The sequence below is a fragment of the Orcinus orca genome, chromosome 11, assembly GCF_937001465.1.
Source record: "Orcinus orca chromosome 11, mOrcOrc1.1, whole genome shotgun sequence".
In the NCBI taxonomy this organism is placed as follows: domain Eukaryota; kingdom Metazoa; phylum Chordata; class Mammalia; order Artiodactyla; family Delphinidae; genus Orcinus; species Orcinus orca.
In genome coordinates, this window is record NC_064569.1 from 95,551,119 (window position 1) to 95,577,496 (window position 26,378).

General features: G+C 52.9%; 2 protein-coding genes across 15 annotated transcripts in view; one reads left to right on the forward strand and one right to left on the reverse strand.

The window, feature by feature from the left end:
- Positions 1 to 26,378, reverse strand: part of CHADL (chondroadherin like) — a 195,847-nt gene that overhangs the window by 108,886 nt on the left and 60,583 nt on the right. The window lies entirely within an intron of this gene.
- Positions 3,694 to 26,303, forward strand: TEF (TEF transcription factor, PAR bZIP family member). 14 transcript variants are annotated; one of them, XM_033405137.2, is made up of 5 exons: positions 12,380 to 13,072; positions 16,532 to 16,752; positions 16,842 to 17,159; positions 21,745 to 21,993; positions 23,111 to 26,303. In XM_033405137.2, the coding sequence occupies exons 2-5, from the start codon at positions 16,731 to 16,733 to the stop codon at positions 23,557 to 23,559; spliced, it is 1,038 nt and encodes a 345-aa protein (XP_033261028.1). In that variant the 5' UTR covers positions 12,380 to 13,072; positions 16,532 to 16,730; the 3' UTR covers positions 23,560 to 26,303. The 14 variants fall into 14 exon arrangements, with proteins under 14 accessions (XP_033261022.1, XP_004279575.1, XP_049549879.1 ...); XM_033405134.2 differs by lacking the exon at positions 12,380 to 13,072 and adding an exon at positions 13,441 to 13,580 and having other exon boundaries at positions 15,674 to 16,752; XM_033405132.2 differs by lacking the exon at positions 12,380 to 13,072 and adding an exon at positions 13,444 to 13,580 and having other exon boundaries at positions 14,043 to 16,752.

The following is a 26,378-nucleotide window of genomic DNA, read 5'->3' on the forward strand; positions in this document are numbered from 1 at the left end:
AGGGAATCATTTGGGCCGGCTACGTGGTAGGGGCTCAAATACTTGATAAATGACCAGATGAGTAACAGGAGCAGCCGACTTGATTGAGCACCTTCTGTGCGCCAGGCATGATGGATGCCGCAAGTCTGTCTCCATAGCAACCTGTACATTTGGTGTCCACATCTTGGCCCACAGAGGTTCAGTGAAGGTTCCAAGGACCCTCAGAAAGGAGACAAAATAGATCCAGAACACTGGGAACTGGGTGATCGGCAAGGTCCCTTCAGCGCTGACGTTCCAGTGTTCTTAGCAACCCTGGCTGCACCGTGAAAAACCAGAGGGGCATGGTAAGGCCCAGCTCCCAGAAGAAAATGCAGACCCATCCTCAGGCTGAAGAGATTGTAAACCTGCGTCAGGAACTCCCTTAAACTTGGAAAATCAAAGAAAAAGATAAGCAGTACTTCAATGAACCTAATGGACTAAATTCTTAAATTCTCATAAATTCCCCTAAATTCTCTTCTAGTTCTCTTTTAGCTCAGGCTGGTAAGCACTAACTGAGCACTTGCCCCATATCAGATCCTGGGGATACAAGATTACAGACAAAACGTGGCCTTCCTTGAATCCAGTCTGCCAGGGGAGATGGCTCTGCATGGAAGAGTGTAGGATGATGTGACAGGCACCGTGGTGGGAGATGCCAGGTGCCATGGAAGGAAACTCATCCAAGCTGGGGAGCTGGGGAGGGCTTCCTGGAGGAGGTGAACCTGGATTTGAGCCTTAAGAAGATTGTTGGATCATTGTAAGCCATGTGTACTTACTGTTCTGCACCTTTTCTTTTCTCTCAAGTGTATTTCACACGTGCATCTCCACGCCCCGGTGTATCCTAGATATTTACGGTCAATGGTTTCACTCATCAAGGTGCCAGGTTGGCTTGAGCAGCCCGCAGTTATTGAATGTGGGCCCATTTCTGGTCTTTGGTCCTGTGATTAGGGGCTGCCATGAGCACCACCACTCCCGTGGCACCGCAGCTCCTCCTCTCTGCCTCTGAGGAAGCTGCTTCTGACAGGTGGGGTGACAGGCAGAGGTGGAGATGGGGGCAGCTCTGCATCTCTCTAGAGAAAGCCCCAGAGGCCTCTGCCGGAAACTGCATCCGCATATAGCCCCCACCAGGGGAGCCATCTACAGCAGACATTAGACCTCTGAGGCAGGAAACCCAAGGAGTACAGGCAATCCCAACATGCCTGCCATGCGGGCCCCTCCGGATGTCTCCAGGCTTGTTTGTGGCCGCCCCTCTCCCTATCTCTGCCCTCCCCAGCCGCTTGACCCAGCGTCCTGCTGATGTGGCCCCTGTATGAGCCATAGGTGATGCTGCCAGCTGGACACCCTAGCTGCAGAGTGCGGGGTGCCACGTGGGCTGACTTTCAGTGGCATGAAAATTCCCTAAGGCGAGGGACTTGCCTGGCCAGGTCTGTTATTTAGCTTTGAATTCCTTACAAGGTCTAGGCTGGTGCCAGGTATGCAGTGAGCAATCAGTCAGAGTCTTAGAGCCTTCGTACATTCATACGTTGGAAGGGGTCTGACAGGAACAAATCTCCGAGAATGAAATGTCATGCGGCAGGTGGGTGTATTTGAGACACATTGGGGACCTCCTGTTGCCTCTGAAATCGTGCTCTGTGGGCGCTTGCCCACTCCACCTTTGGGGTAAGCCAGTCTCGAACACAAAAGTGTTTTGGGGCCAAGGAATGGTTAATGCACTGGCCCAGCCTCAGCCCCAGCCTGCGAGCCACAGGTCAACTTAAGACAGCCTGCGCGCCAGGTCCTCCGCACCTTTGCTGTCCCCCACTGCCAGGGCCCCCGGTTTCACAGAGGCAAAGGGCACTGGAAGGATAAATAAGAAATTAAATCAGTTATGAGGAAGGGGAACGAGGAGGAGGGACATGGATAGAAATGACATTTCTGAAGTATACCTTTATCAGGGACTTCCCTGGTGGCACACTGGTTAGGAATCCGCCTGCCAATGCAGGGGACAGGGGTTCGAGCCCTGGTCCGGGAAGATCCCACATGCCGCAGAGCAACTAAGCCCGTGCAACACAACTACTGAGCCTGTGCTCTAAAGCCCACGAGCCACAGCTACTGAGCCCTTGTGCTGCAACTACTGAAGCCCGTGCGCCTAGAGCCCGTGCTCTGTAACAAGAGAAGCCACCGCAATGAGAAGCCCACGCGCCGCAACTAGAGAAAGCCTCAGCAACAGAAAAAAAACCCAACGCAGCCAAAAATAACAAGTATACCTTTATCAAAAGTTTTGAGCTTTGAGCCATATACTGTTTTTTGTATTCAAAACTTGAAATTAATTTTTAATTAATTTGGGAAAAGAACATGGTTTGGGGAGGACTATTAGGGTGGCAAAGTGGGTAATTGGAGGATAAGCTGGGGCTGTTGGGAAGAGGAGAGGCTAGAGGGCGTCCTGAAGTATTTGCTGTTTGTGCAAAATGGAATTTTAGAAAGCGGGGAAAGACTACATAGAAATCAGCTGTGGTGCAGGACCCAAATGCTTACTGCCTCCAACCTGGAGCATCAGAGACAGAACCAGAGCTGAAAGGAACCTTGGAGGTCGCAACGTTCAGTGGTTTTGGAACTGAGACCCAGCAGCTGTTCTAGATGCCACATCACTGCGTGGAGAGGTGGAGCCAATGCCCCCTCCCCCACCCCACCCCCAGCCCCAGCCGGCCAAGGCAGGTGTTGGTCTTTGTGGAGGGCGACATACAGAACTTTGGCTTCAACCACACGTTCAAGTTAAGTGGCCTGGGGACCTCCGAGGCCAGTGTCCTGGTGAGAGGGCCAGGGAGGGGACTACAGCAAACAGCCAATAGCCACCAAGCTCCCCAGGCTGGGACACAGGCTGGGACACAGGCTGGGACACAGGCTGGGAAGCAGGACCTCGCCCAGGACAAGCCTGAGCCTGGTTGACAGAGCTGTCCCCCTTCAGTGGTGCCTGCTCTGCCTGCCCTCCAGCACCTGTCCGCTAGGCACCTGCCTCTTCTCCCCGTCCCCGAAGACCAAAGGAACCCCAGGCTGCAGGTTTGTCACTCCCCTTAGAAGAGCAGGCTTCAGGCTCTGCAGATGGTGTAAAGCCCCAATGACGCATGCCACATGCACACCGTATGCCTGGGAGGGCACGTGTGCATGCATAGCATATGGACCAGCATCAAAACATGCCAACAACCCCTCGAGACTCACAAGCCCACAGGTAGGTGCGTGACGCCCACTCATGTGCCTGTGAGTGCCCACACAGTACATCCTTGTGCTGAGCTGCCTGCTGCCGGGGTCTCGGGGCCCAGCCCGGGCTGGTTTCCTCGGCAGGCCCTGCTCTCCGCGGGGCCCAGCCTCCAGGGCGCCTCTGCCCAGTGGGCCGGAGCGTGTAGTGCATGCTCACTGCTCTCACCTGGCAGGCCCGGTCCTGGCTCCCAGCCTGGGGGAGAACTTCCCTTTGCAAAGTTAGATAACACCGGGCTCTCTGTCAGAGGATTGGTGCTGTGTCTCCACGTGCTGAGGCTGGCGCAGGGCCAGGTCCGCCCTGCCAGGCAGCAGGAAGGGAAGGCCTGGCTGCAGCCGGAGCTGGCAGGGGGCCGAGTCGGGGGTGGACGGGCGGGCCGGGGGCCCGTGCTGCCCATTGGCTGCCTCGGGCTCCCGCCCCGCCTGCCTCCAGAGCCTGTGGCTCCCCGGCCAGCTCCTGCCTCTCCAGCTGCTCCTAAACTCCCCCAGCAAGCACCCCCTGCCGGGCCATGTCGAGCTGCGACAGGATTGGAGTGGCCCCTGCCATGGACATGCCTGAGGTCCTCAAGTCCCTGCTGGAGCACTCTCTGCCTTGGCCAGAGAAGAGGACAGGTAGGAGAGGACGTGGTCTGTGATGGCTGGCTGCCCAGGTGCCCAAGGGGTGGAGGCCGCCGTAGGCACATTGGCCGGATAGGCATCTCCAGGCAAGGGAGGGTTCCCAGCAGCGGTCTGCCCTTGGCCTCTTCCTGGGCGAGGAAGGGCTGGGGTGCAGAGAGGGACACGGTAGGGAGTGGCACCGTCACTCAGGGACTGCCCCCAGGGCCTGCTAGCTTTGGGAAGCCGTGGCCAGCGTGTGGCCACTGACAGGTGCCGTGCTCACGCGGGACAAGGACAGGACCAGAGGGCCCTGCTGAGAGTACGCACTGGATGCTGACTGCTTATTAAGTTTCCTCCCTCTGCATGTTGGGGTGGCAGGGGGCTGGCAGAGACTGGAGATTCGGGCAGCCTCCCGTGCCTGGAGAAGAGGCTTTCCTTTGGGCGCCTGCTTCGGCTTCCGCTCGCTGGAGGGCTGAACCCGTGGATGGGATGGAAGCTGTTATGTAACAGGACCACAGGCTGGAAGCCCCGGTTCCTAGGATACCACAGGCAAACACGGGGCGAGGGAGCCGGCGGAGGAGGGTGTGGACCGAGGGGCAGAGCGGGCAGCCAGCACCAGGTGTCTCCCGAGTCCTGCCCGAGAGGCCCAGGGCCATGCGAACTTTGGGCGCCAGCCTGCTCAGGGGGCCCCCTCTTGCCAAATATTTCTCCAAATCGCTTCTGTTCGAAGATGTCAGGTCCTCATTGCTCAAACTGCACAGGCGCCTTTAAAGGAGCCCAGCTGCCCTCGGCTGCCAGAGTCTGACAGGAGTCCCAGGTGTCCCCTCAAGGGACCTTTCTCAGGCCTCTCCCTCACCTGCGTGCTGGCACCTGACACATCTCATCACCAGGCAGCCCTGGCTGTCCCCACAGGACTTCCTTCCACGGAACCCTTAGGCCACTCCCAAACCGGAGGCCGAGGACACACACCACAGCCCCTGCCCTGACACACCTCGGGGAGCCAGGCTCAGGAAAGGAGGGCGGCAGGCTCCGTTCGTGGAGACACAGCCCGAGGGAAGAAGGCGGCTCCTAGAGCTCGGGGCAGGGTTCCCCGTGGGCTCTCTCATCTAGCTCCAGGCCCCCCTCAGGCCTCACCTGTGGGCAGTCTGTGCCCTCCTGGCACTCAGGACCCCAGCTGCTCACCAGGAGAAGCCCATCACCTCGAAACTCTCAACTCAGCCTGGCCGATGAACCACAGCTGACGTTTTCTTGCCATCTCTGAACACCCCGTGTGGGTAGGTGAGGCTGGAAGTCCTTCCAAAAGCTGGAGGAATAGGGCTCCCTTCTTGGTCCGGGCACCCAGGGACGGTAGGGTGGCCCAGGTGGCCCAGTGCGGGCACAGGGAGCAGCTGGGCTGCCGGCGGGTCTGCACGGTCAGCTCCCGGCTGGGCAGAGAAGGGGTCTGGGGGGCAACTCAGGGCGCTGCTCCTTGGACCTGAATAACAAGGTCTATGAAGAGCAGCAGCAGCTGCTGGTCCCTGGCTCCCAGCTGGTCCCCAGAGCCCCGCGACAGCTGCAAAGTCCCCACTGTGCACCGTGGACGGCAAAGTCAGGGCCCAGCACGGAGGGGACTCGCCCAGGGTCTCAGGGGGAGCTCTGCTGAGAACTGGCGACCTCACAGAGGACAGTTGGTTTGGTACAGCTGGGTTGGTCCATGGGGGATGGACCAGAGTCTCAGGCCACCTCCTATCACTTCTCTACGTGGTGTCTCACTGAGAGTCAGAAGCATGAGACCCGGACAGACTGACAGATGCCAATGGGTGGATGAAATAAGGGGACGAGGGTCGAAGAGTCAAGGGGATCAGTGAAACCCACAAAGACCTCGCTCTTATTACTGCCCCTAACCTGCCATCGCCACTTTCCAAAGCTCCCAGACTCTCCAAATCTTTCATAAAAATAAAAGTATCCAGCTGAAGGCACTATACCTTGGTGAAGAGAGTACACACACCATCACAACTAGGATTTCCAGTGGGCATGTAGCAAGCATAGTTGACCCTTGAACAACATGGGGGTCAGGGGCCCAACCCCCCTCACAGCTGAAAATCTGCGTATAACTTTATAGTCACCCCGTGGGTACATGTTTCCACATCCTTGGATTCAACCAACCACAGATCACATAGTACTGTACGTAGTTAGTGAAAAAATCCACGTGTAAGTGGACCCGCACGGTTCAAACCTGTGTCGTTCAAGGGCTTCTCCCCCGCGTGCATCCCTCACTCTGGCTTCGGACCCCCGGGTTGCCCCTCAGGATTTCTCGCCCGGTGCTGTGGTGTGAGCGGCGCAGGTTTCTCTGGGGTGGGGGACGGAGACCTCTTTACAAAGTCCCCACTCTCCCCAGCCCGGTGACTGTGCTTCAGCTCACACGGGGGTCACATGCAGAGCACACCTTGGGCCCAGCGGGAGGGGACGTCAGAGGGGAGCCGTGCGGAGGGTGAGAACGTGCGCTCACGAGAGACTGCTCTCCCTGCAGCCTCTCCATTTTCTAAATCAAGGACGCTCCCTGAGCCCCAACCTCGGGGCCTCTCACCTTTGCTGCCCTGGGCCTCCCACCCCAGCCTGTGTAGGCTCCCCCGTTTCCTGGGTAAGCAGACTTCCTCCAACAGTGCTGACCAGGCTCGAGACTCCTCGGCTTCAGGCTACAGCCACCACCCGGTGGCCCCTCACTCTGAGCCACCCATTCAACCAACTTTCTTGTAGGCAGAGAAATCTACATCCAGCCAGAGAGTGGGTCTGTGTCCCGAGCTCTGACTCAGTTTCCCCTCTGCCTCTGGGCCCTGACCCCTAAGGACGGTTCTTCCTGTTTCCGCACCTGCCTTTTCTCCCAAGGATCCTCTTCCAAGAGGCCATTCTGTTCCAGGCTGCTTGCTCTCACACTTCCTTCTCCAGATTCTGGAAAGACCCTGCTTCTCCAAACCACACTGTTAGCTCTTTACACCCTATCCTTCCCTCATTCCTTGGCTGTGTTCAGAGGCCGCCCCTCATCTTTCTGCCAACTTTGGTCACTCGGGCCTCCTTTTCAGGGAACCATGTAGCGTGAAAGCATACCAGAGGTTGAATAAGGCCATCACTTTCAGCTGAGCAGGCAGGTTCCGCGTGTCAGGAGCTCCTAACCGGAATCGCCGTGGGCCACCCAGCACGGTATCCTTGATCTGCCTCTCTCCATCCCCAATCTGTGGAAGAATGCTTGCTTCACAGGCTTGTGGCCAGGACTAAGTGAGCTGTCCCGTGTGAGAGCATTTGCAAACTGTGAAGTGCCCCACTGTTTTCTCTGTGAAAGGCAAACGGCAGCTGGGCCTGGCATTATGCTCCTTCCACGGACATCACATTTGCAATCCAACCTTCACTCCCTCATTTCCACCCTCCTTTCCATGGATATTCTCCTTGAAAGAAGGGGACGTTGCAAGTTTGTGGGAGCATACTCAGGGCTGTCTCCTTGGAAACACGTGCTGAGGCTCCTGGGGGCATGGTGCCAACAGCCCCGCACCAAACAGGACAGGCCAGCTGAGCTGGCCAGAGAAAGGGCTGAATGATAACAGGGCAGATCTCAGTGGGACTCGCTGGGGCAGAGGCAGGGGTCTGGGTAGCCTCCTCTTGGGGAATTGAGGTGAACAGGCAAGAGAGTGGACTCAGTGCAGCCTGGGCTGTCCTGGGCTTGGCATCAGTAAGGTCCATGTGGTCGCCTCCACTCCCAGTCTTGGGGAACCAGAGCAAACCCGAGAAATCATGAAGTTTGCTTCCAGGGAAGAAGTGCGGGAAGGGACCTTCTTTGTACTGGATGTGTTAGTTCTAACCCTCGTTACCACCTACTAAATGGCAAAGAAACACGCTCAGAGGAACTGGCTACCCTCGGGGCCAGCATGCAGGCCTGCCTTTTCTTCACCCCAGCGTCAGGGACTCATCCTTCTTCTCTACCTGTCCCCCCACCCCATCCCATCCCCATCACCGATCAGGGAAACGTGAGAAACTCATTCTCACCGAGTGCCAGAGACTGACAGCAGTGTCCAGCAGTCCAGATGGCTTTTACATCTTAACGGGCCTGTCCCAAGGCTAGGTTGCTAAAGGAATGAATCCTGGTTCTAAAGGCCCCTGGTTCCCAGGTGTGTCCTGGGAACCGTGCTCAGTGCTTTTGCATCTCCATCTGTGAAATGGCTTTGCAAGGGAGTTGTGATGATCCATCATACAGATGAGGAGGCTAATACTCAGCGATGGGAAGGCCACACAGTTGTCGAGGGGCTCCAACCCAGCTTGGCTGGCTTCCAGGCTCCCCCCTACCCACGGGATTCCCTGGGGTCTCTGGAACCAGGTCTCAGGGCAGTACCTCTCGAGTCATCCAAACATTCATCACGTTGAGTCCTTGCTACACTTGTGGCACAGGCGCGAGTGAGACAAGCACTGCCCCTGTTCGCCTGCTGTTTGCATTCCAGCAGGGAGACAGAGAGTCAGCAATCAGGGAGGTCAGGGCCAGCCTCTCTGAGGGGGTGACATTTGAGCCAAAGCCTGGAGGGTGACGAAGAGCCAGGTACATCAAGAACTTTCAGGCTGAGGGAACAGCACCTGCAAAGGCCCTGTCCTGGGGCAAGATAGATACATGTGTCTGAGGAATGAAAGGCCACTGTGGCTGCAGGAGGTGTTTTATTAAGTGGGAAGGAAGGAAGAGGTGAGGTTGGAGAGACCCGCAACAGGGAGAGCCTGCAGGGCCTTGAAGGTCATAAAGAAGAGTGAGGCCATCACCTCCCTGCCTGCAAGGTCCGCCTCACACACACACACACGCACACACACACACTATTCTTGGGGAAGTGGTAGCTTAGGAGGGACGGGGTGTTTCGAGGACAACCCAACATGAAATTGTGGTAAGTGACAACCTCAGGTGAGCACTTGCCATGCTCCGAGTGCTAGTCTCAGCAGTGCACCTGAATTGACTCCTTTACTTCTCAGGCTCAGAGGTTAAGTAACTTGCCCAAGGTCACACAGGAAGTAGTCAAAGCAGGAATCAGACCTAGATGTTCCAGCTCCAGAGCCCACACCCTACCACTACACCAACACAGCCTCCACTGGAGAGCCCTTGGCTGTCAGGAAGTGGCTGTTGAGACGTGGCAGAGCCTGGAGGTGAGGGCTGCTCTCTGGAAATGGCTCTTGGGGCATTCCCTTCTACAGTCCAAACCTGGGCAGCGGACAAAATGCAAGCCGAACAGGAAACTGGTACTCTTGAGAGTATTGAAGAGATGGGCAAGAGTTAGCGAAGGGCCTCCACCTGCCACTTCTCCCCTAGGACACACTGAGACCGAGGTACAAACCACAGCCCAGAACCATGCAGCCACGAGGTATGTGGGCTCGAAAGGCTGCAGTTGTGGGCAAGGCCAGTGGTGGGAGACTTGCCATAAAAACCGTTCATGTTTGTTATTCCAGGTTTGATTGTGAATCAACCACAATGACTGTTATTTCATGTTAATAACGTTCCAGATGTATATGACTTGGCTCTGAAAGGTTTTGTTAACCCTCCTACCAGCACCCACAACAGAGCGAGCCGACAAATACTTACTGAGTTACTACCCTGAACAAAGCTCTGTGCTCTCCTGCATTTGGTATCGCAAAGCACCCAGATCACTGGGCTTTGTTAGAGCTCAGTGGAAGCCTTCTCACCGTCCTGCTCTTACATCATGTCACATTGTGCAGTAAGTCAGAAGACGGAGTCGTACTGTCCTGTTAGGTGCTGACTATGTGGCCAAAGAGATCATTATGCGGTATCTGGTCAAAGGCTCCCATGCTGGAGTTTTAGTTCCTCTGAACTTCAAATTTAAATAATCCAAGTTGGTATAGCGGCTTAATGAAAGGCACCTGTTCTGCATATGCTCAACCGAATTAAATTTTTAACTTGGGTTGGTTAGCAAGTTTCTGGAACTCTGAAGAGTAGAATTTAAAGCCAGTCCAGCTCTGGAAAATGGATGTTTCACATCCTTTCTCTGCAGTAGCTTAGACTGAAGAACCCACTCACAGCCTTGTCCCCTCACCCAAAATAATCGTACTCCTCACCCGACACAACCTGAATGAAGGGGAAGGGTGGAGGCCCACGCACTCCACGCCATATGCTGTTCAGGCTTCCCACACGTAATCCTCATAACCACTCTATGAGGTAAGCAGAGCCATTTCCGTTTCCAAGAGAAAAGTAACTGAGACTTAGGCAGCAGAAGTCCCTAGCTCAAGGACAAGTGGCTGGACAGTGCTGTGGAGAGACTCTACCCAGGTCTGCGTCCCAACCCCACAAAGTCACTGCTGCCCCAGGACCACATTTCCCTCAAGAAGTTGCTGCATTGAAACCCTATTACTATAAAATACTAAGGTATCACTTCATAGCTTTGAAGTCTCAACCATGTAATAACATGTTCTTTTTATAGAGTTTCTTTCTTTGTTGGGCTCACAAACACTATGGAAATTAGCCAATTACTTCTCACGACATTTATTCCTCCACTAAGAGAAGGGGCAAGGCTGCGCTGTTATTCCCACTTTATGATAGGAGGCAGAGGTAGAGACAGGATGCTGTGGCTCTTCTCGGATCAGCTGGAGAATGAAGACAAGAACATAATGGCTCCCGCCTCCAGGATGGTGCTGTTGAGTGCTGCCAGTTGGCAGTGTAGCTCACCTCCCAGCTTGCAAGTAAGCACGAGAGAGAACATGTTTATAATGTTCCTGCCGTGGTGTTTGTGACACACCATTTACCCTGCGGTTGTCCAGGGGAAAAAAATCCCTCTTTGGGGAGTGTCGGTACATGAACAGAGGACCAAATCAAAACTAAGTTTTAAGGCCCTAAGCTGCTTACTGAGCTTCTCACCAGTGCCACTCGCCTGTTTAATCAGTTGCTCCAGGACGGGTGATAAGCAGAGTAGGCATTATCCCTTTTGGACAACTGCAGCTTTAAAAAAAAAATCTAAATCTTTACTCCCTCTTACTACATACCACCTTTGTCATAAAACGAATGTTATAACCTTCCACTGTTATGTTACTACAAATCCTCCTCTAATATCTTGAGAAATTTTTTCTCTTCAATAATGTCACATTAGCCATGAAAATATACATTTAACTCTAACCCAGCAAGCTGCTCTGCGGCCAAACTAGCCATTTTTTTTTAAACTTCATACATTGTTTTAATCAATTTCCTCGGACCGTCCTTTGAATTTTGTTTCTAAAAACCTCTAGGTCAGGGCTTCCCTGGTGGCGCGGTGGTTGAGTGTCCGCCTGCCGATGCAGGGGACGCGGGTTCGTGCTCCGGTCCGGGAAGATCCCACATGCCGTGGAGCGGCTGGGCCCGTAAGCCATGGCCACTGAGCCTGCGCGTCCGGAGCCTGTGCTCCGCAACGGGAGAGGTCACAACAGTGAGAGGCCCGCGTACCACAAAAACAAAAAAACAAAAAAACAAAACCTCTAGGTCAGTTTATCCTAAAGATATATTAGTTTAGCCACATACAGAATACCACTAACAACAACTCTGCAACACAACAAATGTTCTGTACACAATTTAGTACTTTCACTAAACAGCAACATGGGCACCATACCTGCTTCTAGGATAACGGATACACCAAGCAGTGGATTTGTACCCATCAGTGGTAGTAAAGCTGTGAAAACTACTGTTTGTGGCAGGGTTGCAATTGTACATTTTATACGAACTGGTTTAGGAAGCCTCACAAGGTCAATCCTGCCCTATCGCCGTCTGACATACAAGGAAAGGTGGCCTGGAGAGATGAAGCAATTGGCTGCAGGTATCAGAGTCAGAAAGCGACTGAAGTCTAATTAGTGTGGCCATAAGAACTTGAATTTTGGAGTCAAGCTCCATCCCCTGGCCTCGACCACCACCCAGATTTTCTTCAAACCTCTTGATTTCCAGGCTTGCTCAGGGGCCCAGCCTCTTCTTCCTCCTCAACTCCCAGTTCTGATTGCATCAGCCTGACAACTTTCATCTAGCTGGGTGTTGCGGTCATGCACCTACCCTATGAACCAGGGACCAGGCCCTGCCATTCCCCAGCCTCGTTCGTGGAAGGCGGGAGTCACTGGCCGATACAGGACAAATAAGCCGAAGTCCCTGCCCTCTCAGGGAGGGAGAGTCTAGTTTTCTTTGGGTTCAAGGCAGGGTATGATCTGTGCTGTAAAGAGGTACAAAGTTCTGGGCGCCACTTAGGAGCAGCTTCCTATAAGGCCTCCACACTTGTGTACCCCCTCACGTTTTGTATTTTTAGGCGTTTCCTGAGGAACTCCCAGGGAGTATTTGTAAATATTTTGAGAAGAGGTAGTTGTCCCACAAAATGTGTAACCGGTACCCTGTGTAAAGGAATTTTTTTAATTTTTTTCCCTAGGAAAAAGAAGGGAAGGTCCTAGAGAGGAGAATTTCAGAGCTGTTTAGGGCTTTAGAGATTATCTAGCCCAACCCCTAAATTTTATGGACGAAGAAACAGGCTCAAGTGAAGCAACTGGACTTTCCCAAGGTCACAAACTAGTAAGTGCGAGGACGGAAGCGTGTACTCTGGCTCTGGCTCAGGGCCGGGCTCTCTCTCTCCACCCGCGGCCTCAAGAATGCTCCCTCCACGCTAGTGTTTATCTGGCCGCCACGCCCGCACCAGAAACCCGGGATCAGTGAGGAACCTGACACCCCCTTCAGCGGCGGCCAAGCCTGCTGCGGCCGTCCCTACGGGAACATGTCGCCGTCCCCGGCCCTGCCCTCAGCCAACCTCTAGATCGCGGGGGAGGTAGGGTGAGGACTGGCCTCTGCGTCCCTGTCCCACGACCCTGGGCAGAGTCCCCGGAATAGAAATGCCCGCTGCGCCCCGCCCCGCCGCAGCCCCGCACGTGCTGCGCCTCGTGCACCGCCCCGGGCCCCGCCCCCGCCCTCCATTGGCTGTTCCGCGCCTTCCTTCTTCCCCCTCCCCACGCGACTGGACTCGGCTGCATCTCCACGTGACCCGCGCGGGGGGGGGGGGCTCTCTGATAGGCTCCCCCCGCTGGCATGGCTGCTCCCAGCCCCGCCTCCCTTCAGCGCGTCCAGAAGGTGGTGAGATTGGGATGCGAAGGAAGGGAGACCGGTTACAGTGTTCCGAAAGAAGGGCAGGGGTTACGAAGAAGGAGGCGAAGGTGAAACCGCTGGTAGAAGGGAAGGGGCTGTCGCCGAAAAGGGCCTACGACCAAGACTCCAGCAGGCACCAATCAGGTGACAGAGAGGCGGGCGGGGCGGGGCCTTCGGCCCTGCTCCTCACCTGGCCCCGCACGTGTCTCGTTTACCCGGGCGGCCTAACCAATTACGGCCCGGAAGGCTGAGCCTGCCCCTCTCGCGGGGCGGGCCAATCTAAGGCTGCCATCCGGGGAAGTTGGCCTGGCCTTATGAATAATTAATATGACAGAGCCTGTCCACAGGCGGGGTAGGGATGGAGGGAGGCGGGGGTGCCGCTCGGCGCCTGCGCAATAGCTGTCCGTGTCGGCAGCTGCGGCGGGTCGCACGGCTCCGTCCCATCTCGAGGGGCGGGCGGGGGAGGCGAGGCGCGCGAGCAGAGCGCGGGGCACGATGTCCGACGCGGGCGGCGGAAAGAAGCCGCCTGTAGAGCCGCAGGCGGGGCCGGGCCCGGGGCCGGGGCGCGCAGCCGGGGAAAGGGGCCTGCCGGGCTCCTTCCCTCTGGTCCTGAAGAAGCTGATGGAGAACCCCCCGCGCGAGGCGCGCCTAGGTGAGGGGAGGGGGTCCGCGCGCGCCTGGGGGCGGGGTTTCTGCAGGGGCGGGGCCTTGTGAGGGCGGGGCCTCGGAGGTCGGAGGTTGGGGTGAAGTGGTCCAGCGGAGGGGGATGGGGCCAGGGATGATGAGGGTCCCGGAGGGCGAGGCAAAGGGGGTGGGAAGAGAAGGTCGGGGACGAGTTGAGAGAGGTTGGGTCAGATGGGGGTTGGCGGGGAAGGGTCAGGAGGGAGATGGTAGAGTAGGGGTCGCAGTGAGGAGGTTCATTGGGGCGGCCGGGAGCGCGCGCGACGTGTAAGGTTTACTGAGGAGGCTGATGGGGGTCGCAGCAGCCCCTTAAACGAGGCTCCAGGGCGCCTTCTCTGGGGACGCCTGTATCAGAATCACTTGGGGTGCTTGTTTAAAATGCCGATTTCTGGGCCCCACCCTTTACCCACCGACTCTGCGGCTCCTGGGACAGGAATCTGCATTTTAAGGAGAGCCCCACCCCACCTCCGTGATTCCAAAGTCCACTAAAGTTTGAGATGCCCTGATAGCGAATTGTCTTCGTATATGGCCGTCCCCCCTCCTGAGAGGAGGACCTGTCTTCATCCCTGCGTGTGAGTATCCCCAGGTACTAGGTACTCACTGGAGATTTTCTGGAAATGAGTTTCAGGGCTGCTGCTGAGGTGGGGGAGGGGTGTCAGGAGAAGGAATGGGAGGCGCCTTCTGAGGGGGAGGTTGGGATGAGACAGGTAGAGGGATGAGGGTTAGAACGAGGCCACTGAGGCCCTTCACCTGGTTGTTTGGGGCTGACCCTAGTCTTTGGGGCCACAGTGGCAGGGCTGGGCTTTGTCTTGTTTCCTAGGCCACAAGGGTCCCTGGGGCTTATGTGGAAAGCAGGTTTGGCCTTGTTTTTTGGCCTGGGCACATGAGGTTCAGGGAGCAGCAGGAGTGCCACCTACAGTGGAGTTTTAGGTGCACTGAGGGAGGATTTCAATCTGAGAGATTTTAATTTCGTAGAACCACTGGTGTAGTTCAGGGATTTGGGAAGGAATGGGCCTTTTGTGAATTACCTGTCTGGGGGGATTAATTTTATTTTTTAAAATGCCATTTATCTTCCTTTCCTGGGTGTGTTCTCAGGCTCCCATCTCTATGGGTTGGGTTACCAATAGCTTCCACACATCAGGTGAGGCCAGGCTCTCTTCTCCTGCTTCAGGACCTCATATGCACAGACCCTTTTGTTTGTTTTTAAGGCAATGCTTTGTTCCAAATCTGGGGCTGAGTTAAGCTGCCTCAGGACAGGTGTCCACATCTGTCAGGTTCTGTCAGATTACCAAATAATAACCATCCATCACGATAGTTCTACCTTACCTTTGCAGAATGCTCACAGAGCACTTCAGCATAATCTCTATTTAGTCTTCCACAGCCATCCAGTAGGGGATTACCCCACTTCTCAGATGGAGAAAGCTGACACTCAGAGAGGTGAGGATGTTTCCTCAAGGTCACGGAACTAGCCCTTACATGCTCTTTACTGTATCATTGGCAACCACTGATGATGTCAATCCCTCTGACCTGAGTGAGGGGCCTAGTCCTTTATCATCTCTTACAATTAAAACTCCATCTTATAAAAACACTGATTAAAAATATGCATAATTGCTTAGGCCAGACAAAACCTGGAACTCAGTGTTACTCGTCCTTTTAGTAGGGCTGTTTTTCTGTCTCCTCCCTTCTCCTGCCTCCTTTGATCCCCATGACCCCGCCCAACATGGATCTCAGTCATTTCTGAACAGAATGTAGAGTCAGTATCCCAAGGAAGGAGACCAGGGAGGCCATCTGGCCCACCCAGCCCACCAAAGCTTGGCTGTCTCACTTCCCATTTGGTTTTAAACGAAAGCCTGGTACAGAAGGCAGTTGCAAGAATTCGAGTTAATTTGTATTAGAAGCCATGACCAAATTCTGTTTGTCAAAACCTGCACCTTCTTAACTCACTGGGTGTGTCCATTTTTATTGGACCAACAGGCTGCTTTTTGGCTGTCTGTGGTCTAGGAGTCCGTGCATGACTGGTTCATTTCCAACATAATCATATTTGATTTCTCTTTTTCATTTCAGAATCCAGAATTCAAAGTTGTCTCCCTCAATTTGAAAACCTATTATGAACTTGTCATGATTTTATCTCCCACTTCTCTGATTAGCCTCCCTGTCACTTTGATTTCCTTCCAACCTTGTCACATTTTTCTTTTGTCTTTTTTTCTTAATTTACCCTTTCTTGGATATCCAATCCACGTGTATAACTTTTGGGCTGAAACAATTAGGTGGGATCCCGTCCCCACTGATTGATCAGTTTTGCTTTGAATGGGAGCAGGCTTTCTTCTACAGCTCCACCCCTCTCTTCCCTCCCAGAAAACCTGCCTTAAGTCTTCTCTGCTTATTCAGGGATAGAAGTCTCTTGAAATGGTTGCTCTGAAAAAGGTCCTGAAAAGACAGCTCCAGGCCCTCTCTTTTTGAGAAACCTGAAGGGAGTCTGTTTACAAACCCAGCCTTCTTCATTCATTATACACAGCTTCCTATGGCTCACTGTCTGCCTGCTCCTGTATTGGTCCCCGAGATCTAGAAATGAATCAGACACAATCCCTGCCCTGAACAAGCTCACGGTAATAATGAATGCCTGCTATGTGCCAGGAGCTCTACAAGACACTTTCAAATGTTACCTCTGATCTTCACCAAAGAGGCAGCTTTTTCCTTATATACAGTGGAGGACACTGAGGCTGGGAGAGGTTGAGTAACATGGCTAAAGTCACACATCACTGCAGTGGGTGGCAGAGCTGGGATTCAAGCCCCGGGCTGGGTTGCTGTGGAGAAGCGCAGCTGGAGGGGACAGGACAGGAGAACACAAAAGTTCTTGGCCTGAGGAATCAGCCCTTTCCTAAGATATCAGGAAGGGTCAGAAACTCCATTTCCTCCCTGTAGCCTCTCTCCGGCAGATGGTAATCCCACAGCCCATTCTGAATTAACCCTGGGGATACATCAGGCCTCAGAGCTTATGGAGAGCATCCTAGGAAACCCAGGCACGGATGAGGGTCTGCTGCCACCTCTAAAGGAGACCATTGCTCCTGGTTCAAGCACCAGGTTATAACTGGAGAATAGAATGGGCTCTTGACATTCATGGATGGATCAGGACTCCGAGAGAGGTGGGTCCACCCTGTGAGGCTCACTGCTCGCCTCCTGGGATTGAGTAACCCTCTTGAGTGATGTCTCATCACAGATTTTGTGTCTGCAGATAAGGAAAAGGGGAAGGAAAAGCTGGAGGAAGACGAGGCTGCAGCAGCCAGCACCATGGCCGTCTCTGCCTCCCTCATGCCACCCATCTGGGACAAGACCATCCCATATGATGGCGAGTCTTTCCACCTGGAGTACATGGACCTGGATGAGTTCCTGCTGGAGAATGGCATCCCTGCCAGCCCCACCCACCTGGCCCAGAACCTGCTGCTGCCTGTGGCTGAGCTAGAAGGGAAGGAGTCGGCCAGCTCCTCCACGGCGTCCCCACCATCCTCCTCCACCGCTGTCTTTCAGCCCTCGGAAACCGTGTCTAGCACAGGTTGGTGATGGGCCTTCGGGCAGGGCCACCTGCCGCATCCAAGGAAATCTGCTTCCCGCTGAGGGCTGCTGTGTCCACGCACCTAGTGAGCCCCTCCTCTCAGGGGAGGTCCCAGTGGGCCTACAGGGAGCAGAAACCCTGTGCTCCTCACCCTTCAGGACAGCCCCCCATGGCTGGACATGAAAACAGCAGTCCCCTCGGCAGCAGCTGGAGCCTTTCTGTTGGTTGGTTGCCGCAGCTGGTTAGCCCGGTGGAGCGAGCCCTCCCAGCCAGAGGCTTCACAGGATAGAAATCCCTTCTGCATCTTCGGTGCTGCTCTTTACCCCCACGCGCACCTCGCCACAGATGATTAGGAAGCTCAGGCGACACTAATAATAACAACAACAACAGCTAACATTTATAATATTTAGCACTTACTCTGTGCCAGGCATTAACATAATCCTCACAAAAACCCCCTTGTGAGACTGATACTGTTATCCTCATTTTATAGGTGAGGAGACTGAGAAGTTAGGTAACTTGCTCAAGGTAACACAGCTGGTAGGAAGTGGAGGCAGCATTGAACCCAGGATGTTTGGCTGTTTAGCCAGGTTCTGCTCAGGCACTGGCATGAAGAAGGCATTTCTGCTGCCAGGACAGATATCGTCTTTGGGATTCCTCCCGCATCCTCGTGTCCTTTTTCTGTTTTACCTCTGGAGATCAGTTGGTTGGTTTTCATGCCCCTGGGTCACGAACCCACCAGAGGAGGCATGGCCCCTGTTTCAGGGGCTCTGCAAAGCTTTCTGCAGGCTCAGTTCGAGGCGTATAGGCAGATGTCTCCCAGGAAAGACCCCAGGAACTGGTGTGGAACCCAGGGAACCTGCACCCAAGGAATTGTGACGCTCAATTTTTTTTTCTTTTTATTTTGGAAAAACGTTCAAATACAAAAGTAAAGGGCTGCTATAATGAACCTCCAGTAGCCATCACTCAGCTTCTATAATAATTAACTTGTAATCTATCTTGTTTTCTATAACTTCTTCCACTCCCTTAACCTGATTATTTTCATTCAGATCCTAGGTATTGTATCATTTCATCGATAAATATTTCAATATATATATAAACTATAAGGGCTCTTTTAAAAAACAGAGCAAAAATACCAATTTAACATCTGAAATTGACAATACATCCATCAGCATTCAAATTTCCAAAAAGTTGTCTCGTAAGTGTTATTGCTTTACAGTTCCTTTGAATCAGGAGCCAAACAAGACCCACATGTTTCAGTTAGTTATGTTTCTTAAATCTCTTGTAATCTATGGGGTCCCCTCTCCTTTTTATTTCTTTGCAATTTATTTGTTGAAAAAGCTGCATTGTTTGTCCTGTAAAGTATTGCCCATGCTAGATTTTCCTGACTATATCTCTGTACTGCCTTTTAACATGTTCCTCTGCCCCTCATTTCTTTCCTGTAAACTGTTCAGCTTGAGAGGCTTCAGCTGATTCTAGCCAAATTTTTGTTTGAAGGCAGCGCTTTTTTAAAAAAATTTATTTATTTAATTTTATTTTTTAAATTTTTGGCTGCATTGGGTCTTTGTACGTGGGCTTTCTCTAGTTGCAGCGAGCAGGGGCTTCTCTTGTTCTCTTGTTGCGGAGCACGGGCTCTAGGTGCTCAGGCTTCAGTAGTTGAAGCACGTAGGTGCAGTAGTTGTGGCTTGCGGGCTCCCGAGCACAGGCTCAGTAGTTGTGGCATAAGGGCTTAGTTGCTTCGCGGTATGTGCGATCTTCCCAGACCAGGGATCGAACCCGTGTCCCCTGCATTGGCAGGTGGATTCTTAACCACTGCGCCACCAGGGAGGTCCCTGAAGGCAGCTCATTTTTGTGCAGGTCAGGTTGTCCTGCAAGGCCGGTTCCATGTGTGGGTAGGGGACAGAACTGGAAATGAGCCCTCTTCTTACACCTTAGACCACCTAGGTGGCATTTGCCTTTGATTTTGTTTTTAAGTAAACCTTCTTAATGAAGTACGGCATCCAGAAATGCCAGTATCATAAGTATACCACTCAGTTAATCTTCACAGAGTGAACCCACCTGTGCAACTACCACCCAGATCAGGATAGAGAACACTGTTGGGATCCCCAAAGTGCCTTGGGACCCCTCTCGGTCCTTACTCCCCAGAGGTAGTCTCTATCCTTATTTCCATCACCAAAGATTCATTTTGCTTATAGTCGAATGTTCTGTAAATGGAACTGTATATTATGTTCTCTTCTTTTTTTAAACAATCATAAGTCAATTACATTTATACTCTCACATTTATAGCATCCTATAACTAGCCTTACAGTAACATATAAATCATGTGGGCATCAGTAACTAACAAAATAGATTTACAGAACATACTTACGGAAAATTCCTGTGACAGAGAGAAAAGCCACGATACAGATGAAGTAAGAGTTGTACACATGGTAGAAATGAAAGAGTTCATTTTTCAGTTCCTTCTGTAGAAAAGACATAAGTAGTACATATTCTTTTGTGCCTAGCTTCTTTCCTCAGCTCCGTTTGTGAAAATCATCCACGTTGTTGCCTGTAGCAGAACTTTGTTCATTTTCATTGGTGAATGGTATTCCATTGTTCTATTGTATGACTACACCACAGTTTATCCACTCTTCAGCTGATGGGCACACGAGATGTTTCTAGTTTGGGATTGTACATAGCACTGCCTTGAACATTTGCGTGTGAGTCTTTGGTAAATACCTGTATGCATTTCTGTCGGGCATTTACCAAGGAATAGAGCAGCTGGGTCATCAGACATTTACCCAATCAGCATTTGTAGGTGTTGCCAAATAGTGTACAAAATGGCTGTAGCCATGTATACTTCCACCAGCAGGACAGGGGAGGTCTAGTTGCCAGCCTTGGGTGCCTTGACTGTTTGTTGTTTATTCCTATAGTTACCACATTGGTCCCTGGTCATTCACTCCTCTGACACTCATCCTTGTTTGTAATTAACCCCTTTGATAGGATACAGTTAGTTTATATGCATGATCCAGTTAAAACCTAAGTCTGATCATGTCACACCTCTGCTCAGAACCCTCCAATGACTTCTTTCAACTCAGGGTGAAAGTCAAAATCAGTGGCCCTATTGACACTTGGACCAGATAATTTTTTTGTTGGGGTTGGGGAGGGACTGTCCTGTGCACTGTGGGATGTTTAGCAGCATCCTTGGCTTCTACCCACTAGATGCCAGTAGAACATACCCCCCCATCCTAACATGGTCACATATCCCCTGCAGAACAAAATCGTCCCCTATTGAGAACCACTGCTTTATAGGGATTAAAGGCCCCATGTTTTCTGTTCTGGGCCTTTCCGGTTACTCCTGCCTCTCATTCACCCACTGCAGCCACAGTGGTCTCCTTTGCTCTTCCTTGACTATACCAGTGCTTGCCTGTGCACAGACCATGCACCTGGTGTTCACTCTCTGAAATGTTCTTTTCTCAAATATCCACATGGCATCTAACAGTTTTATATAGATACTTGTAATTTATCTTGTGTAATGTTGGCCTTCCCCACTAGAATAACATTCCATGAAGGCAAGGACTTTTACTTGTTTTGTTCACTGCTTTGTCTTTGGCATGACAGTTCCTGGCATATAGTAGGTGTTCAATAAGTATCTGTGGACTGAATAATTATTTTGTGTACTCCTATCAGTAGCATTGAACAAGTAGGCCAAAGGCGTAGATTTTTTTAAATAAATTATCTCTAATAACACATAATCTTTGAACAGGTTTTTTTGTGTGTTTGTTTGTTTTGGCCGCTCCGCACAGCTTGTGGGATCTTAGTTCCCCATCCAGGGATCGAACCCGCGCCCCATGCAGCGGAAGCATGGAGTCCCAACCACTGGACCGCCAGGGGATTCTCCCTAACACATAACCTTTGAAATCTGAAAGTTCCTTAAATCCAATGTCCACTATAAAGCCACAGCCGGGTAGGGCAGTGAAGAACAAGGATTCAGAGTCAGCCAGACCCAGACTTAAATTTTAGTTCAGTCATTTACCATCCATGTGATCCTGGGAAAACCATGTCATTGCTTTGAGCCTTAGTTTCCTCATCTGTAAAATAAGGTTAACACCCATCTCCCTTTCAGAGTTGTTATAAGACTAAATGAGCACAGCCACTGATTTGTCTCAGGGGATTCAGAAATGGAAGCCATTTTGTTATTCAGTCTGTGTCCCTAACCCATCACAGTTCCTGGTGAGATTCAGCTGTTTCTCATTACTTGAGAACTTGAAACCACAGGAAGTTAAGGGGGTATGATGATTTCATGTTTTGCTTAACATTTCTGGGGGGAAAAAAACAATTGGAAAATTTTGTCTTTTTCGAGGGCCTCTGTTTCCTTTTGAGCATTTTGTTCCTAAAGGGAAGAATTCTTTCCATGTTTGTGTTGTTGAATTGAATCACATATGCCAATCTGGCTTGGGGGCTGGTGCTGTGGTAGTTTTTCTTCCCTCCAAGCGGCAGTGGCTTGTGGAACCTTGAGATTCAAGCAGGTGTCTGGGTGTGTGACGTGAGTCTTGGCTGTCCAGTGAGTCTAGACTGTTTCAGGACCACCTGCCTCTGTGTCTTTCAGAATCCTCCCTGGAAAAGGAGAGGGAGACACCCAGTCCCATCGACCCCAACTGCGTGGAGGTGGATGTGAACTTCAATCCCGACCCTGCCGACCTGGTCCTCTCCAGTGTGCCGGGCGGGGAGCTGTTCAACCCTCGGAAGCACAAGTTTGCAGAGGAGGACCTGAAGCCCCAGCCCATGATCAAAAAGGCCAAGAAGGTCTTTGTCCCCGATGAGCAGAAGGTAACCTGGTGTATCCACTGTAGTGAAGGTACAGTGTTGGTTCAGAAGCCAAGGGGCTGTGCTTCTTCACATTCGATTTCATCTAGAGCACCCTCCCTCCTGTGGACACATTTAGAAAGGCATGAGTTCAGAGCTTAGAGCCACATCCTGCAGCAACTGAGAGAAAGAAAGGGAGTTGGGTGGCATTTGGCCCCAGCGTGACTCCCTGCAGCTTCTCTCTTTCCTTTCTGGCAGCAGCTGTGCTGATGCTCTCACTTCCCTGGCTTCAACCCAGCCTTCGGGCAAGAGCTCACTAGGCCACAGAAACTGGGGTTGAACAAGCCCTCACTTTGAAGGACAGAGGATGGTTGTGTATTGCCATCCCAGGGATTAGCAAGCAGCCTTCAAGCTGGTGCTTTTGTAGCAACTGGGAGGGGGGAGGGAGGAGGATTCTGCAGTTTTTCCCTTCCCTCTGATGAAAAACTCGTAAGAAGGACTTTTCTTGTAAGCTTTGGGTCAGGCAGACCTCAGGTTCCCCATCTGTAAAGTAGGAATAACCATACCTGCCTCTTGAGATGTTTCTGAGGCTTTAATAATAACAACAATAAATACGGTAAACCTCACTGTAGGCCAGGCACTGGTAGGCCAAGCACCTTGTACATATTAACTCATTTTATCCTCAAGCAACTCTGTGAGGTCATTACTGTAATTATCCCCTGTTGTAAAGATGAGGGGCACGAGATATTGAGAGGTTAAGGAACTCGCACGGTTCCACTGCTAGAAAGTGGCAGAACCAAGATGTGAACTCAGGGGACTGGACTCAGAGTGCCCACTCTTAGCCACAGCCAGAGTGCCTAAGTGAGGCAAGAGTATAGGCAGTGCTTTATGTTGGAGCAGCACAGAGCAGGCCACCAGTAGGTGGAGCGCCCTTCCTTCCACCACAGATCCCACCAAAGGCTTGCATTCCCATCCCGCCTCCCTGGGAAAGGGCGGGGCCCCTCAGTGTCCCGGGGCACATGCAGCTCCTTTCCCAGGGTCCCAGCTCTCATTCTGGCTGGACCACGTGGGTTATAAGAGGAATCAGGTGTGTGCAGTGCTGGCAGGAGGGGAAGGTTGGGTTCCCTCATGGGAAAGAGGAGAGACCCACAGAGGACCCTTCCTGACAGGACGAAAAGTACTGGACGAGACGCAAGAAGAACAACGTGGCGGCCAAGCGGTCTCGGGACGCCCGGCGCCTGAAGGAGAACCAGATCACCATCCGGGCGGCCTTCCTGGAGAAGGAGAACACAGCCCTGCGGACGGAGGTGGCGGAGCTGCGCAAGGAGGTGGGCAAGTGCAAGACCATCGTGTCCAAGTACGAGACCAAGTACGGGCCCTTGTAACCCGTGCCCCCGCCCGGGCACGCTGCCTCACCTCAGACCTCTGCCTGGGACCCCTGAAACCCACCCCTGCGTGGAGACTTATGACTCGTCGTGGGCGCATGGCGGTGCACCTGCCCCAGGAGCCTTCACGTTCAAGCTTCATTATCACATGGCCAGCACGGCGACTTCCCTGGGGGCCAGCCTCCTCCCTGGCGGGTTGCGAGAGAATCTATGAGGTGGTGACTCAGCCTTAGTCTCTGTTCTTGGCTGTCTCAGTTGGACCGGAAGGGGACCTTTGGAGCATGGGCTCTTCTTTTCCAGGGTACCCAGGCTTCCCTGACTCTCCCTGCTTCTCCAGCCTGGGCCGTCCTGGCCTGTCTCTGCAGAATGAGTCATGATGGCTGTCGCCCTTACATCTTCTCAGGTAGCAGGGCGCATTTCCAGGCAGGGAGGGTCTGTTGTCCTCCCGAGAAAGTCTTAGAGAAAAACATCCGTTCCCATCTTCCTCAAAGGTAAAAAGACATGCCAGCTCCTCTGTAGTGTCCGCGTGGGTGCCAGGCCGCAGCAGCTGGGTGTCTGCACAGCCTGGGACAGGCTTTGCGTCTGGGCCTGCAACAGAAGTGCACCCAACCATTCCTGGCTCCCTCACCCCTTTTCTCTGTGGCTCCGAGGCCTGGAAGGAGGAGGCCCTGGTGAAGGGTTCCCTCTGCGTTCCATCCGCCGTTGGTTGGGGAGAGACTCCCAGGGTGGTGGTCTCTGAGCCTTGGTCGCCGTGCATATCTCCTCTTCTGCAGGTCACTTGTGGAGGCCGCCTGAGTCAAATTTGTCCCACCAGACTGGGCCTCTGGGCCTGCTGTTTCTTTTCACCCAGTGACCAAGCTCAGATCTTGGATTTAAAAGAAAAAGTCTCCTCGTCTAGGAAGCTTAACTTCCTGGAGCTGGGATGCACCTTCTGCATGGTGTTCAGAAAACCGGTCTCCACAGCCCCTCACGCTGTAGGTGGGGAGCTGGGGCATGTTTCTCGAGAAGCTCCCGCTCTTTCTTGCTCTGCTTTCCCGTGTGGGCCAGGCCCGAGTCCACTGTCCCTGAAAAGCAGAAGAGGGCTTCCCAGTTCTGGCTTCAGGATCCACCCCGTGCGAGCGGCCTGGAGGGCGTCACCAGGCAGGACACCTGGTCACCTGGTCGCAGCACAACTCTTTTGGAACAGCAGGCTCTTGGGACATTTACATAGGCTAGAGTCCCCTCGATCTGGGTCCCAGGAGACAGCCACCCATGCAAGCTTGGCTGTGGTGTGGTGCGGAGGGGCCCACCTCCCAGCTGCTCCTTTCTCTTGTGTCCAGCTGGACTCGTCCTTTGGCTCTGCCCGAGAGATTAATTACGGAGATCCGTGGAAGCGTCTGCTCGCTGCGGTCAGCTGGGGCACCCAGAGATGGGTGTATTTATTTGCTCAGGGCAGGCAGCCTGTGGTAAGGAGGGGTCAGAGGTAATGGGCACACTTTGTCACATTCACCACTGGCTTTATTTAAAGTGGTGGCTTGGAGTCCTGGGCCTTGACCCCTAAAGACTTTTCATAACAGATGTTAAGAGCAGGGGAAGCCATCCACTGGCCGTGGACCACACCCCAGGGGAACGCCACAGCCCTCCAGGGACCTGCACACCCGTCTCTCCAGGGGACTTGACAAGGGTCCCTGAGGCCAAGGGATGTCAGCGCCCTCCCTGCAGGCCCCTGACTTTTACTTTGTGGTTCTATGAAAACCATGTTCACACTTTTCACTCTATTGTAACCACGACAGGGCAGTTGCATCCGGCATGTCAGTGTCCCGCCCAGGCACACTCCCTCTGGTCCGGCCACCCACCAAGAGGGCACTTCTCATTTTTGTTACTGGTAGAAGAGCCACCAGCTTAAAAGCTCTTCATTTTCTTTGGCCAGAAGTGTATGGTTTGTGTTTTTTTCAGTTTTTTTCCCTAAGGGATAGACATTTAGTCTCCGGGTGGCGTCCACTTTCCGACCCCAGCGGGTGAGATGATGACCTGATGTCTCTTCTCTTTGTCCCACCTTCTGCCTGGCCAGTGCCCTCCCCTTTTATACCCCCCCGCCGCCAGCCAGTGGGTATCTGGTTCTCTCCTTACTTGGGAAGAGTGTGGTGCTGGCTTCTTTTAGAAGAGCCCCTTTGAGCCAGGAGCCTGGCAGGGACAGGAAGGAGATATCCGTGGAGGTTGACATTTTGGGGAAAAGGGTGCTCAGGTAAGCATGTCTTCTTCCCAGGCTTAAGGATCAAGCCCTTGCAGGAGGAGAGGGTGGTGCCTACTCAGTTTCCATTGTGGAGTTGGGAGTCTCCTTGACTCCCCGCTGGACCCTCTCTGTCTTGGGGCTGACAGCCAAAGACTGAGGCACCTATGCTCAGATCTTTGACATCCTCTAAAAAGCACTGGAGACTAGAGACGCCAATGTCAATGGCTTTCTATGGGCTTGCAGTGGGCTGGGAAGTGCCATCCCTACTTACGCACCCTGTCTTCAGCCTCATTGCAACCTCAGAACAGACAAATCATGAATGAATGAGCTAGAATCTTGCAAGAATATGCATATAATAAATGTATATCTAGATAGAGAAATATATATATTCAGAGAGAGAGAGAGAGCTTTCACAATGGCCAGCAGCCTTGTGGAGGACCTGGGTAATTCTTACCCTTGGCCAAAGGAAAGGGTTTGCCTGCCTGGGTCCTGAGGTTGCGGAAGGCACGTAGTAGTGAACCTTGACTCGGTAAGCATCATCCTGGTGAGGGGACCTGCTGTGGCCCTGGCAGGCAGCTCCTGCTTGAGGTGGGGTGGCAGGCATGGGGGCCGGCAGAAAAGGGCCCCTTCATGCTGTGTAGCTCTCCATCCAGGGCCCTGGGAGCAAAGGGCTGAAAGCCCCTGTTTTTCATGGCAAAGCCCCACCCCAGAGCTCCTTTAACATCTGTTAATTAAGTGCAATAAATTTTTCTAGAAAATGGCAAAGATGACTTCCAGGTGGATATTGCTGTCTTACAGTGTTGGGGATGCCAGAACACCACTTGGTTTTATTTTTCTAAG